Source organism: Montipora capricornis, chromosome 4 (assembly GCF_036669925.1).
Source record: "Montipora capricornis isolate CH-2021 chromosome 4, ASM3666992v2, whole genome shotgun sequence".
Taxonomy (NCBI): Eukaryota; Metazoa; Cnidaria; class Anthozoa; order Scleractinia; family Acroporidae; genus Montipora; species Montipora capricornis.
Window position 1 is genome coordinate 21,602,433 of NC_090886.1, and position 14,955 is coordinate 21,617,387.

Here is a 14,955-nt window from a genome sequence, read left to right on the forward strand (position 1 = left end):
ACAGGCACTCCACTTAAATAATCTGAAAGAAGCAATTCATATGAAACGTAAGTTAACTAAAAACCTCAGCTGGCTGGAAGTATCCAGGTACGCCAGTGGCCATTTACAAAGGGTGGTAGAGATGAATTCGGGGATACCACGAAACAACTTAAGCTTCTGGTTAGAGCCGGGATTTGAATACGGGGCATTCGCTACCTGCATAGTTCCATAAGACACCTATTTTATTCCCCAAAAATGTTGCATAATCATGGTTTGCAATTTCTCCTGGGACGTGAAGATGTATGTCCCACGAGAAATCGTCTAATTGTCTATGCAAATCTTTTGGGGGGTCAAAACAGGCGTATTATGGGATTTGTGCAAGTAGTGAATCCACATGTTTTTTTACATTACTACTGTAACGAAATGATTACCTCCGCTGTCGGTCGGAAAGTTTAACAAACTCCGGCCGGTCACGTTCATAGTTTAGATTTTGTTGCCTGCATCACCACAAGTTGGTAAAAATAAGGGGAAAGTTGGCCTGTAAAACCAAGACTGATTGCCGTTGTAACACTTGCATAATATTTCTTGTTTTAAAGTAAAAAACCAATTTTGCTGAATGTGACAATTTTTAAATATGCAACTGTGTTCCTGCTGTTTCTACAGTTTTGCATTGTTTATTTCTAGGCTCAGTACACTATGCTTATCGACATCGCCCATAATGTTGTCTTGTACACAGAACCAAAAAAGAAGGTTAGTCACACTGGTAAAACGGTTTTTATTTTTGTTGAAATGTGATACCATGAAATTAGAATCTTTCTGTAACGTTCCGTCAGCGAAGGTAGTCTAGGTGAAGTTTTTCCCCATTTTGTGACGTGTTTTGCTTCACTTTTGCTTTTAACACATCAACCAGTAACATTTCATAAACATACGACTCTCGGTATCAGAGTTTGAAATGGCACGAAAAAGCGGGACAGATTAAAATTCTGGAAGCTCTATGCCCTACTCTTTGCGAGCAGTGTGTGTGTGGTAAGGCCAACTGAACTTTAAAACGATTTTTGGCCTCGTGCTCTCTACTGCGGCCCTCACTCTTTCAGAAGAAGGTTCATGAGCCGAGACCGCTTCCAGCGGGAAATGGCCGCTCCAGTGTGGGTTCTTCAACATGCTGAAGAGACGGGGTTGACTGTTCGAGAACCCCAGAAAGGTGTGTTGGACTTGCTGAGAATCGAATCTATCGACCTCCCATTCGGGAAACTGAGGCCTTTTCCAATTGGGTCACCAAGGTTGCGGTTTTAGCCACAGTGTAGATTTTTGTTTTGTCTCAGACCTGTTATATGGTAGTGCTTATGACTGATTATTTGCTAAACAAAATTTGGACTTTAAAAGTCTACGTCGGCTATATCAATGAGGTCGCCAGATCATTGAGCTTTCAATTGTAATTCATGCTAATTGGGCAGACATTTTTCGTTTGTTTATTGCCAACAGGAGGCGTTTGACAGACTTCAAAGAATGAGGTTTCATTTACACCTGTCCACCTCAGAAGACCAAAGAGCACAAATTCTCAGACTACAAAATACTGTTAGGTGCAACTTTAGTTCTTCCTTCACTTCAGCAGAATCTGATGACCTTGAAGCGTTTAACTCTGGATCAACGATGGGGTTTCTTTTAGTTTAAAAATTTTCTTATTTGGATGTAACGTAGCTTGTGCATTTTCCCGCTCGTGCAGCCTCGATCTTATTTTCGTCCATATTTGGAATAAAATTGTTGTCCTAAAAATGTCGCAGCTTTGTTCCAACGAAAAGAGTCGCAAGTTACACACTTCAAGGTCATGACTACAGTTAACGTTTGGTTTATGGAAGAGAATGTGAATCAAGAGAGTGAACCGCCCCTATTTGACCCTATTCCCGTGGAAATTATCTGGAAGCAATTATTAGTCCCTTCTCACATTTGGTGGTTATTTCAAGGATGACACCTTATTCGTCGGTTAGTGTGAAAGTGGACCGCGTAGTCATGACAGCAACAGATAGGAATAACGTTCCAAGCATGGCTGTAATCAAAGAACAAATTTTAAATAATTATCATGGGGCATAGGGATTCCCTCTCTAACCTCTTACTCACCTGGTTTATTCTACATCGCCACATTAAATCTAAGCCAACGGCTCGCCAATTTAAATATTAATCGCTTATCGGTTGTATGGTAATAAGAGTCAAAATTTTTTACAACCTAGGTTGAGCTTATTCAAGCTTTGTGTCCTGGGTCACATGAATGCTATTGTTACTCTTTCTCCTGCTTTTCTGTGCCAGTGTCGTAAGAAAAGAAATTGTTTGCTTGTGGCTTCCAAGGGAAGTGTGAAAATGAAGACAACTGGTTTCTATGCTTACGTTGCTGTAATTCGCGTGTTGCCATTTGTCATGCTTACTCATCTGGCTTTTGAAGGTCAAACCATGTTGAGATGCGAAGACTTGAGCGAGAACTGTATGAAGTAAACTTGGTTAGAAAACAAGCAATTGATGACCAGGAGTAAGTTTTCTATCGCATTGTATTGCATGTTATAATTAGAACTAACGAATTCAAATTGTCTGTAAGACCTTTAGCTCTATTAAGGGAGTTGTCAAAATTTAGCAGGGGGAGGGAGGGTGGAAACCCAGGGAGGGTCACAGGTTTTCGAGCCCTTCAAAAGGGAGGGCCATGAAAGAAAGTAGACGGCAAAAAGAGGGAGGGTCACAAGAAATTAAGCCATTACAATCATAAAGGGATGCTTTAATATTATGTTATAACACGAATACAAACCATGGATGAAAATCATGGCTTTCAAAATATTTGCTGTCATATAAACAAGACAAGCTATTGAAAGTTTTGAACGCAGTGTGTATCTTGGTTTCCAGTGGTAGAAACTAGCTTTTTGATCCTGTTTCTCCAACAGAGATATCACTTGCATGTTACGTCTGCTTTAATAAAAGTACTGAACCATTTTTCTTCCACCACTGTATACTAATTATTTATCCGGGGGCGTGGGAGCCGATTAGATATCTTAGGATGAGTTATTTTATTTTCGTCCCTTTACTGAAAATTTTCCCTCCCCCTACCCCTGCTAATTTCTGATGATGAGTCCTTAAGGTGGCTTCGCGGGCTAGAAACGGCCCCTGAGCCAGTTCCCCTTGAAAACTAGCTACAACCCGTTTCAGTATTTGTAAAGAGGCCGGTAAAAAACATTCATGGAGAAACGTGCAAGAATCTGTGCATACGAATTTTGGCTGCCTATCTCCTCTAGCCCTTACGGTTATTCTAATTCTAGGCAGTCAGTACTCTCTATTTTAGGATTTATTTTATATTGTAACTGATTTTTTTTATTTTAGGCATGAGCACAATAAATTGTTTTTGTTGTTACAAAAATACTGAACTTTAAAGTCTTCAATATTTGAAAAACGGGCAAATTATGTCTGATAACTTTCAGAAAATAGCTACCGTGTTGATTTAGTGTTTTAGTGGGTTGCACATATAGATTCGAGAAGTCAAGTGAAAAAAAACGTTTTTTGTTCGAGTTCCGAAGAAAAACCTGTAGCGTATGTGTTGGGAAAGGAACGTCCGTCTAAACACAACTTAACTGCGAGCATTTCTGTATTCGCGTATCAATATTGCGTGATCGAAACATTTTGCGCTAAAAACTGAAAAAACCATAGAAAGCCACCTTAACTGCCCCTTAATGGAAATCTTTTTTTGACGTTAAATTTTTGCTATAACATCAAAGGTTGACGGAGGCAGTTATTCAACTTGAGAGAGAGGTTATAAAACAAAAGGAGCTGCTCAACTCGTCAAGCACTGAGCTGCGAATTATGATAAGGTAAGGGTATTTTCTATCTTTTTGTGATATCTACCGAGAGTAGTTTGCAGCTTATCCTGAAAGCAACTTCGTACTTATTTAGGTGCTGCCTTGTTTTTCTGGGTTCTCACCCAAAAATAACATTACGGCACTTCACTCTACTATCTAAAACCGTGAGTGACTTGCTGGCATGCTTGTCGCCAGCCACAATCAATGAATCAGTCAAAATCTTTATTTAGCTCATAAAATAAAATAAGTACGTTACATCATAGTTTGATTTTTTAATAAAATAATAACATAACTCAATTAATAGTAAAAGCGAGCTGGGAAGCTAAGGCTATGTTTACACGGGAACGGTTCCACTGAAATGGTTCTGATCTAAAAATCGTGCCGGATAGCCGTTTTGTTCACACGGGACCTGCTAACCGTGCCGTCAATCCGTTCCCAATCAGGTCCGATTTTCTGGAACCGTTTCGGTCCCAAATGGATCTGTCACCGTGTAAACACCTGGGGCCCGTTTCTGCTAGAAAATGGAAATAAAAATCGATAAAACTTACCATGTGGTGAGCTGTTGTTGTTTTTAATACGTACACGAAGTTTCGGGAAAAATGGTCCCCGTTCACCTTCCTTCATAGTATAGTGACAAGGTAGGAGACTGAAGCCAGCGTCGGGACTCCGATCGACCCAGAACAAGCGCGATTTCTTTCGCGAAAATCTAATCCAGTCGCTAAATAAACACGCCAGGCTCGTGGAACATGAAAAATTTCACGTGCATTCTGCGCATGCGTAAATGGTAGAAACAACTGCTTTGGTCGCTTCGATCTAGTACCGGATCCGTAAAAAATCGGTTCCGTGTGACCTGACGATTATAAACGGAACGATCCCATGTGAACAGAAGTGGTCCGTTCCTGGATCGGGTCCGATCCATTTGGGACCGGTCGCATGTGAACGTATCCCACGTTAACCTATTGCTTTTTTTGTTAGCTTCCCATAATACATTTCAAGTTTTAATTAGCCAGCAGATGAATAAAGGAAAAAAAAGAAAAGAATCAAAGAAGAAAAGAAGGAAGAAACCTTATATACTCAATTGTGTATACTTTTTAAACGAGGTGGATTCACTTATTGTTTTGATAGTAAGTTACAGTTAATCTGCTTGGGGAACGCAAAAACACTAACGTCTTGTAAAGAAGATTGGAGATCTTTCCATATATCAATTGCCGTAAGGGAGAGAGATTGCTTTCCAATATTAGTCCGTACTTTAGATTTATGAAGGTTTCTTTCAGCGGAGTATCTGGTGTATATTAACCATGAATATCACTAGCATATTGAAACATGTGAACAAGAACGTCAAGAAGGAGGCCTTTATGCCATAAATGGATAAACGTCAAAACTTGAAGACGATAAACGCTATAACCGTAAGAACGCGAAACAGATTTATCTAACGTTGGGCACTGTGTGTGTCCTCGTCATGGGTTCTGGTAAAAAAATATTAACCTTACAATGTGTTTTTGTTTCACTTGGATTTTATTCATGTGTGTCTTATCACTGATTAATTTTTATCATTCCTTTGAATGATCACATGGACAGCTCTCGAGATGGCTAAGGGTAATAAAAGTTGAGATGGAAGTGGGTCGTGAAGGCTTTCATTACACAATACTGTTTCCTGCTGTATTAGCCGGGGATACTAAGGGACAACATACCTAAGATGCAATCCGTGGGTTTTTAGGGTCTTGTACGGGACATTAGGGGTTGCAATTTATGATACCAGCTCAGCAACTCTCATTTTACTTTTTTCGTTTTTTGACACGGCATTACTGCTTATCATGCTGGGTTTCTGTCTACCTCTGAAACCTCTCAGAACATTTTAGATTATTTCCAAGTAGCGGTCGGAATGAAAGCCCTCGATGGTAGATCGCGGTTTTATCTAATATCTCTTTCTTTTTTTGATTTAGCGCATACAAGGACTTCTTGATGAATTTCAACACACCCACACCTGAGAGAGGTAACTAGGACGTTCAGAACAAAGTTTAAAAGTTGTTATCCTGTGTTTTCCTTGATGAAGCCAAAGGCAAATTGGGAAGGTTTTCTATTGGAAAAATGAGGGCGATGCCATGAAATTAATCTAAAACAAACACCTGTTTCCTCTTCGGCTGAGAGGGTGCAAGAATTGCTCTGGTAGGAACGGGAAAAATAAATGATAATAAGATCCACAATTTTGATAAGGTCGCACATCCACATTGGACTGCTTTATTCTGAGCCCTGACTTTCCTTTCTTAAAACCCCGAAAACTTGTCATTGGTCTTTGAACATAATTTAAGCATAGGAAAGGGCAACGTTATAGACGTATTCGGCTAACTAAATGTTGTACCCAATTCAGATCCTTTGCGAATAAAACGTTTTGTTCCAAATATTTCCATATGAATGCTATATTATCATGCAAATGAAATACACAAAGAATCTTAACCCCGAGAGATATAAATTGGGTACAACATTGCGTTTGCTGAATTGGTCTATTGGAAGTTGTACGTCATAAATTTCATTTGTAATTATTTAGAAAAGTAGCCCGGAAAGTTCAGGGCTTCTAAAAATGTAACTCTAGGAATCTTATTCGGTGGCTTCTACAGTGTTGTCAAATCATTCAGTAATCTTCAGCAAACAATTGTCGTCAGATTTGCTGATGGTTATGAACTGCAATATGTTCTGACCTGTAAATGAACCTGTTTTTTTTTTCGTTTAATTGTGCCTTCAGCTCCCACTACAGAAGTGATTAAGCTGGCTGAGGTTTACTTTAACCACGCTTCATGGCAGCTGAATCAGGAAGATGGACAGTTGGCCATTGCTGATGTGACTTTTACAGACTTCAGGTACAGGCTTTGGCGATGCATCTTTTGTATGGTTAAGCATATATATGGAAGTAAGAGATGTATATATCAATGGAGTGCTCCTAACAAGTGAATCTATAATCTTTCGATTTACTAGCTTGGTTGCTCTACCACTGAGCTACTGTAGACTTTAGGAGATGAGGTATTAAAATAGTTTCAGGTGACATTTCTTCCGCTGTACTGCTATGATTGGAAATGTCTAAACTTGACATTCGTTCAAATGTATCGACGGACCTGGTGACTGTAACTCCGGTAAATGAATAAAGCAGTAATGTAGTGCTCGTAACGTATCATGTGATTGGTTCGCTATCCAAGCCAAAAACAAAACAGTAATGTAGCAGCTCTTGTAACCTGCTATTGGCCGTGTTTTCACGACCGGTTTTTCAGGTCGCTTTGCGAGTGACAACCGACAGTTCCTTTCCCAACTCGCTTAAATTTGAGCGAGTCGGTCAATTTCAATAGAATAGACCCTTTTCGCATGTTCATTTTGTTTTCCCAATACAGATGATGTGATAATACTCAGGAGGTTTCACTTATGTCCAGGTTTGATCCTTTGATTTGTTCATTAAAAAGAGTGCGTGCCAGCATGAATATGTCCGCATGCACTCTTTTCAATGAACAAAACAAAGGACCAAACCTCCTGAGTTTTATCACATGATCTGTATTGGGAAGACAAAATGTACAAGCGAAAAAGGTCTATTCTCATTAAATTTTAGCTACCAAACCAGGTAGCTTTTGCGAGTTGGTAATTACTTTTGGTCAATGAGGAGTCGCATGCGGTTATTCAAGTGGGAAATACAACAGGCGTGCTATTTTTATTATTTTTATTATTGTATTGGCACGTGCGCCCTCCTCATTTTATCGTACTTGTGAAAACACGTATCATTTTAAAGTCGCTTAACGAATTCTGCAAATAAACCACTTTCAGGAATGTTGAGCGAGACAACGGCTGTCGTGAAAACACGACCTTACGTATTGTAAACAGCTTCTATTTTTTAAGTCTAAGTCGTTGTTTCAATTGTATAGTTTTTTGTTTTTGGGTTAGGGTATCAAGCGAATCACATCATAAGAGCAGCTACTAGTACATGATGAATAAAGAGGTGTATTTATCATTGGTGACGCGGTAAAATGAAGAAACACTTTCGTAGTAAATCCGATAGATAAAAATGATCCTAAACGAAAGGCGGAAACCACAAAGTCACAATGCAGCAATCGTAACTATTCGTCACCCCTGAATGTGAACGACTAGTATCTTGGATGTCGGTGGACTTTGCGCAGCCAAGAAGGGCTAATCTGTTACCCCGATGCTCCATCCAAACGGCGGGACAGTTTTTAAAATCCGCTCAAGGTTTTTTTTTGGGGGAATTTTATTGGCCTCCCACATTTGGATTGTGATCGTAACATGTTCGTCAGTTTATTCGTTTTTGCAATTTCTTTGTATTCAATTGTCTCGTCTTTGATGAGCTATGTGCAGGAACTGTTAAGCCAGTGACGAAGTACAATTTTCTGATGGAGAGACCTTAAAAACGATCGTTTTCTTCTATCGTCGTGAAATGGTCTGTGTTGTTGCATACAGTTATAGGAAAACTACCTTGAGTGGTGCAACGATGGAACATCGCTTGGAGCTGGGAAAATTTCACGTTAGAAACCTTTTGCCAAACAGCATCTATAAGGTGAGAACTGAAATTTTGCGATATGTAGATTAAATTGCTAACGTAATTCGGAACAAGCTGTACGCAATTGAAGAATTGGCAATGCTGCTGTGACAACATTCAGTAAAAAGTGATTTAAGAACCTACAGGCTGAAATTTTGCAGTTAAATACAGTAACTGTACTCAAAAATAGAAAGACCTGTTCATCCTACAGAAAGTTTTCGGCACGGCTCGTATGAAATTGGCACGGGTGCCTAAAAAGAGATCGGCAAACTTTGTTTACACCATTTTTACCGTATCAAAAATACCGTCCCAATATTTTTGGGCCCGGGTAAGTTCTCTTGTAGACATGGGCACTTCAATTATAATCGAGAACGTCCGCATGATTTTGGTGGAGAATGAGCAGCCATCTTGAAATATACGCAGAAAAACCGCTAGCCTATATGAATTAAGGCTCAAATTTGGCCCTTAAAAGTGTTTACACTACTTGTTCTATCCGAACAGTGCCTATTTTTTCAGCACCCGTACCATTTTAACCCGTGCTCGGACTACCTCCGAAGGTCCCAACACGGGTAAGAATTTTGGTTCGGCAGGTTGTTTACACTGAAACTTTATCCGAGCCTTTTTTTTTGGAGCCCGTGCCAATTTCACCCGAGCTGTGCCAAAAAATTTCTGTAGTGTAAACCGGGCTATAGTTTCTTGACAATCACTCCAAATTTGATGGTCAACATTCTGGCCCGGATTGAAATTGACATGTGGAAAACCTCTGACATAAAGGTTTTGTGTACATGTATATGTTTTCTTTGATTTACATTTGCTTGGATTTTCACCAGAAATATGCTATGATTTCCAAAAAGCTACAATTCTCTATTTTCGAATTCCCCATAATACACTTTGTTTGCCCCCCAAATTTTGCATAAACTATTGTTTTCAAGTGCTCTTGGGGACACTGCATATTTCCAAGAGCATTTGAAAACAATGGTTTATGCAAAATTTGGGGGGCAAACAAAGTGTATTATGGGGAATTCGAAGATAGAGAATGTAATAAATTATTTTATTATATAAACACCAATGAGGCCCCGTCCACAAGTATCCGGATCTTTTTGAATCCGCAACTTTTTCTTTCCGGATACGCCTTCCGTCCACACGTATCCGGCGAATTCGCTGGCGAATCCGGAACTTTTTAAATACGCTTTCCAGAGTGGATACTTTTGAATCCGATATGAATCCTGAACCGTGTGGACGCCAAATCCGGATATTTATTTATCCGGATGACGTAACAAGATCGAGCCCAGTTCCTTACCGTGAAGTAAATTCTTAAGATGGCTGGCGAGGGCTTCATGGCGTATGCTCTATTATCTTTGTTTCCTTGAGGAGTACTGAGCGCTAGAGTGAATCCGGATACGTTTCGGACCCGTGTGGACGGGCAAATCTGATTTGCATACGCTACGTGTGGATGGAAATATTTTTGAATTCTTGAAGAAAAAGTTGCGGTTCGAAAAATATCCAGGTGTGGACGGGGCCTGAAATACTAAGTGAGCTTTTGCGCGAACACATGGTATCTTCACACGTGAAGAGAACAGGTTATTTTCACACTTGAAAATATCACTGTTGCTATGGTTACATATGAAAATTGCGCCTTTCGATGCCTTTCTCGAAATGATTTAGTATTTCATTGGTTTTTTATAATAAATAGAAATTACATGGCCGCTTGGAGATACGAACTTTCTCTTCTCGTGTTGAAAGAAATTTCACGAGTGAGCACAGCGAACGAGTGAAATATTTTTCAACATGGGAAGAGAAATTTCGTATCTCCGCGCGGCCATCTAATATCCTCTATATTCTTTACACTGGGTTTTTTTTATTCTAGAGCATGCATTTTATATTTTTATTTTTTCAATTTCATTTCTTCAATTTTCTTTAATGTTATTTATAATTCTTGAATCTTCATTTTTATTTATTTAACTTTTTGCCATTCACTGATTATTATTATTATTATTATTATTATTATTATTATTATGTCAATTTACAAGTTACGTAGCCCAAAAGGTTTTGTTTAGCAAACAATTCAAGCATATTTGTTGCTAAACCGTTATGTATAAGCAGAACAATATTTCTCCTAATGGTCACGTTACGACAACCTCTGAAAAATAAGAACCTAATAAGAAACAAATCAGCCTGACCTTGAAATTCTAGGTTCTCATATGCGGGTTTTTACTGTATTACATGGTATGAACTCCGGTGTCAGTATTACACTGGAATTAATCTTGGTAGGCTATGCTTCTGTTCCGTTTTTCATATCATGACTTTCATCCGCCTGTCTATTCCTTTGTGCTTATTTCACGCATTTGCTGTCATTGCTTGTTTTGACATTTTCTCCAGGATGCTTTGAGTCCTTTAGATGTCAGCGGAAAGGGACACGTAGACAGAGCGATAGCTGTGAGGTTGTTTAGTCGCGTGAGGCCTCCAGGTAATATTCTCGGATCGTGACAATGTTGGGACCCAGTTTGCTGCCATGAGAATTTTAAGTGATCATTAAGTACGGCAAGGTTGTTGGTTAAGTATTACATAAGGTAGCAAATTATGTCATGAAACAGGAACAGAGTGACCAGTTTTAAAAGGAGGCCATGATTCAAGGCCATCCTATCTCAGATACAACACCGCATCCCCCTGCTTCCTATGGTGGAGGCTTCCTCAAGAGATTGCTTAAGTCATTTTCCAGGCTTTTTCCAAAAAGGGGAGGGGGGTGAGAGGTTTTTCTCAGCTACAAAGTTAAATGAATATTGATTTCGCGGATCTTCATTTATTCTTTGCAGTTGGAGGCATCGGAGTAAAAGAACACTTTGAATTGAACGTGTGTCCGCTGGCCGTGCGTTTAACACACCGCTTATTCAAGAAAGTCATGGTGTTTTTCTTCCCTCAGAGAGAACATGAATACGAAGGGGAAGGTGGACAAGTGGAGCTTGGATTTCGAGGTTAAATTTCTGTCCACCTTAATTATACTGTTGAAAGCTTTCTTAATTTACCAAGTTCCTTGTAAAGTTCCCAGTTAATAGTTGAAGAGACAATCTGGAGTAACTGCAGCGGCATTCTTTGAAGAACAAGGCATATAACAACACATGCCATTTCTTTCTGTTGCCACTTTTTGAATGCACTTTAATTGGGCCTTTTGATAAAGGCCTGGGTATGGTCGAAAAACATACGAGGCCACCTTTGTCTTTATGGACTCTCATCCCAGGATCCTAATAGCAAATTGATAGCTAGCCTGCGAACGCAGACGTATTTCCGGCGGTCGTTAGAGAGAAACGACCGCCGGAAATACGTCTGCGTTCGCAGGTTAATTGATAGCCCGATATATGTTTTTTTTTTTACAGGAATGGAAGTGGAAGACAAGGATCTGTTCATTTTTGAAGACGAGGTAATAAGTGGGAAAGTTAAGGCTCATGTGTGTTGTGCAAATGTTGGAGTGCAAAAGAACTTCGTGCTGGTTTTTGAGGCCAAATTCCAGAACTTGTTGGCGAGATTTGGACTCTCCCAAGCCCAATTCACGCTGTGCATGCAGTCGTTCTGCAGATTTTGGATGAAGTGTTAAACGGCCTCAGTGACATTCACATCATGTAACATTTTTTAATTCAAGGGAAATGTTGAATCCATCCATTAATTTGCTTTGACGCGCTTTCACCATTTTTTTTTTGCACCTTACATAGAGTTAAACAATCTGTTCAAGCATTCCCAACTTTTCGTTCCACAAATTATTGATGGTATGTTGAAGCAAATGCCTTGACTCGACAAAACTGGAAACTCCCAGTCAAAACGTTAACGTGTGGCCGATATCCTCTCATCAGGATAATCAATTCAACGGCTCAAAGCTATCAATTGCTATTAAACTGATCGAGAATAAGTAGGTGTTTGTAGGATCCTTTTATTAAAACACTTGTTTCCGTGAAATACTCCCCATCTCCTTAAGTTGAATTATTCTAGCGTTGTGGTGCTTGAATACTAGATCCCTATCGACGCCTGCTTTGTTTTGTTGGCTTTTTTAGGATATTTCCGCCCCTCCACCAGTAAAATCCACTTCTCTAAAACGAACACCCAGCTCTGTATCAACAGCTTCATCGCGATCCAGCATCAGTGTCTCAGACTCTCCCCCTATGTCCCCTGCGGTCAAGGATAAAGGGGTAAGAAGTGTCACGTTAAAAGCCATCATTCCAAATTGGACACCTAAGGAGAGAGGAAAAGACATTCGTGTTGTTGTTAACTTAAGATCAGCTTCAGACCAATCATGGTGCAAATTTACTCATATTCGTTTTTCGTGGATCTATCAGACTTTAGAACGAATTACTGCCACGTATTATCTTCCTTCAAATCTGCCGTCTAGAAGGCCATTGTAGGCTTGAAATTGTTAAGCGGCTATATACTCCTCTAAGCTTTGAGACACCTTTCCTTTGACAGAACTGACCGGCCAGAAAAAGGAAAGGAAAGGAAAGGAACTTTATTTAAGTGTCTAGTAGATTTAGCGCTGGAGCACTAATTGGGGACACTGTAAAGTGAAATTAACAATTAACACAACAAGTCAGTCAGTTTGAAAAGAAAATGCCACAGTTTGAAGGCACATTAATTTTGTACTTCTGGAGCAGTATATATCATCCTCGAAATGTGTAAATTTGAAGGCGTTGTGGAGTTAGTCCTTCCAAATGCCCGGTCTGGCCGCGCAGTTTTGTCTCTGAATGGAAAGCGTCCGTAGTCAGTGAATTACTTAACAAATTTATTAACTCCCTAGTAGTTCACGTATTTTAATTTACTTTTCTGAGAAAGAGTTACTGGTGTTTATGGTGTTGTATGTTTTAATTAGTGCTTGTAACATCTTAAGGTTCTTCTAGTATTAGCTTACCAGCTACTTGGAAATGTTATGAAAGTAAGAACGAGGAATTGTACTGGTGAATTTTTGGGCTACATCCGATTTACCACGCATTTCTGTTGTTTGCTTCGTCATGAAAACTGTTTGCCTAAGAGGAAAGAAGAGGTAAATTTATAGCGGACCTGCGGCGGCCCGAATGTCCGCTAAACGGAGCTCCATATTCATAGGGACCCTTGAGTTGCTTTTCTCATGGTAATCATGGCTAGCGGTATTGCTCGTGGGCGCGTGCGCACGGCGTTGCCTAATAATAGGCCATTTCCGAGTTCATGTCTGCCTCCTCTTTAAAGCGAGTCTAAGTGCGAAGTTTTTCTTATGATAGTTAGTTTTCTTTCATATGTAAAGTAGAACCAATTACCATCACAAAAACTTCGCACTTAGACTCGCTTTGAAGAGGAGGCAGACATGAACTCGGAAATGGCCTATTGGGTCGTGTCGTATCTCATTGAACCGGCCACTGGATTGGCCAAAAGAACAATAGAACGAACAAAGATAACGATGGTTTTAGCACAGAATGTAATGGGAAGTACGACACTATACAGGCAATGAAATGTGTTCTACAAGAGGTACGGCCCTACCCCAATAATTTAATAATATCCTAATGATAATAATCATATTCAATGCGCCCAAAATGGCGGCCGTTTACAGCGTACATCTTTGATCTTGGACATCCATGTTATGCTCAATGTCAAAACAAGGTATCCACAGAAGTCCAACGTTTGCGTTTTCTATTTCGTGCTTCGTTGTTTTGCCTTTTTAGTTTAAATTGTTCGTGTCTTCTTTGTTTTTCTCTTTTCTGAAGGGGAAAAAGAAAAGCACGTTCTATAAACGAATCAGCGACTATGACGACCTGGAAAAAATGAAGGTAACAAGGAGAATGATTTGCCTTGTATAATTCGGCTGTAAAGGAATGTGGCTTCATTGACGTTGGAGTGTTTTTAACTGAACGAAGAGTGAACAAGATTTCCGATTTTTTTTTATAGGAAAGAGCTTCCAAAAATAACACCTTTATTTACGTCAAGATACCTGAGGTTGCGTTGTTAGTCAGCTACAAGGTTGGTGGATGCTCTTAACGGAGTGCTTTTTTTCAAACAGTTTTTTCCCAGGAATGACGTACCTTAATGGGATTTAATTGTTTTAGTGAGTGTAGTCCTGAGGAGCACCTGAGAACTGTTTGTGAATGACGTGTCGACAGCTTTAGTGGAAGTTTCTTTGATACTGAAGGGTATCTATGCACGCGGACTCAGCACATGACTTCATCTCAGGCTTTCGAAACGTTAGTCACAAACAAAAGACGTCCTTTGGACTACACCCTCCCGGACAATCAAATACCTTCAAGAAGTGCAATTTGCTTTACTGTTTACACGGCGTTAGAAAAAGTCGGGTCCCGGTGCTTTGTACAGCTCTCTTAACTATCCCGCAGAGTTGACTCGGCAATCAACGGATCTAAAGCCTCCAGGTAACGTAGCTCGTATTAAGGAGATTCAACAAAATTTAAGAGCAGTGCCGTAGCCAGTATGAGGCAAACCGAGGCACTTGCCTCAGTCATTTTATCTTAATTTTTTAAAATAAAGCCTGACTCCAGTGTTGTCTTTCAAATGTGCTCACTATAAACACCTAAAATACCTACGAAGAGAATTTAGCCATGGACATTGCCTCAGTCATATCTTTTTCTGGCTACGGCCCTGAAGAGCCAGTCATATGAATTG

The 14,955-nt window shown here is 39.8% G+C and overlaps 1 protein-coding gene across 1 annotated transcript in view; it reads left to right on the forward strand.

Moving 5' to 3' along the window:
- The window catches only part of LOC138044789 (bridge-like lipid transfer protein family member 2), a 101,308-nt gene that overhangs the window by 72,421 nt on the left and 13,932 nt on the right, over positions 1-14,955 (forward strand). The window contains exons 55-67 of the mRNA XM_068891208.1: positions 664-729; positions 1,462-1,559; positions 2,414-2,497; positions 3,726-3,818; positions 5,750-5,799; positions 6,547-6,661; positions 8,256-8,352; positions 10,714-10,801; positions 11,148-11,306; positions 11,706-11,749; positions 12,375-12,509; positions 14,049-14,111; positions 14,230-14,301. Coding sequence (XP_068747309.1) covers positions 664-729; positions 1,462-1,559; positions 2,414-2,497; positions 3,726-3,818; positions 5,750-5,799; positions 6,547-6,661; positions 8,256-8,352; positions 10,714-10,801; positions 11,148-11,306; positions 11,706-11,749; positions 12,375-12,509; positions 14,049-14,111; positions 14,230-14,301 — 1,164 coding nt within the window. The remainder of the gene's footprint in view (positions 1-663; positions 730-1,461; positions 1,560-2,413; positions 2,498-3,725; positions 3,819-5,749; positions 5,800-6,546; positions 6,662-8,255; positions 8,353-10,713; positions 10,802-11,147; positions 11,307-11,705; positions 11,750-12,374; positions 12,510-14,048; positions 14,112-14,229; positions 14,302-14,955) is intronic.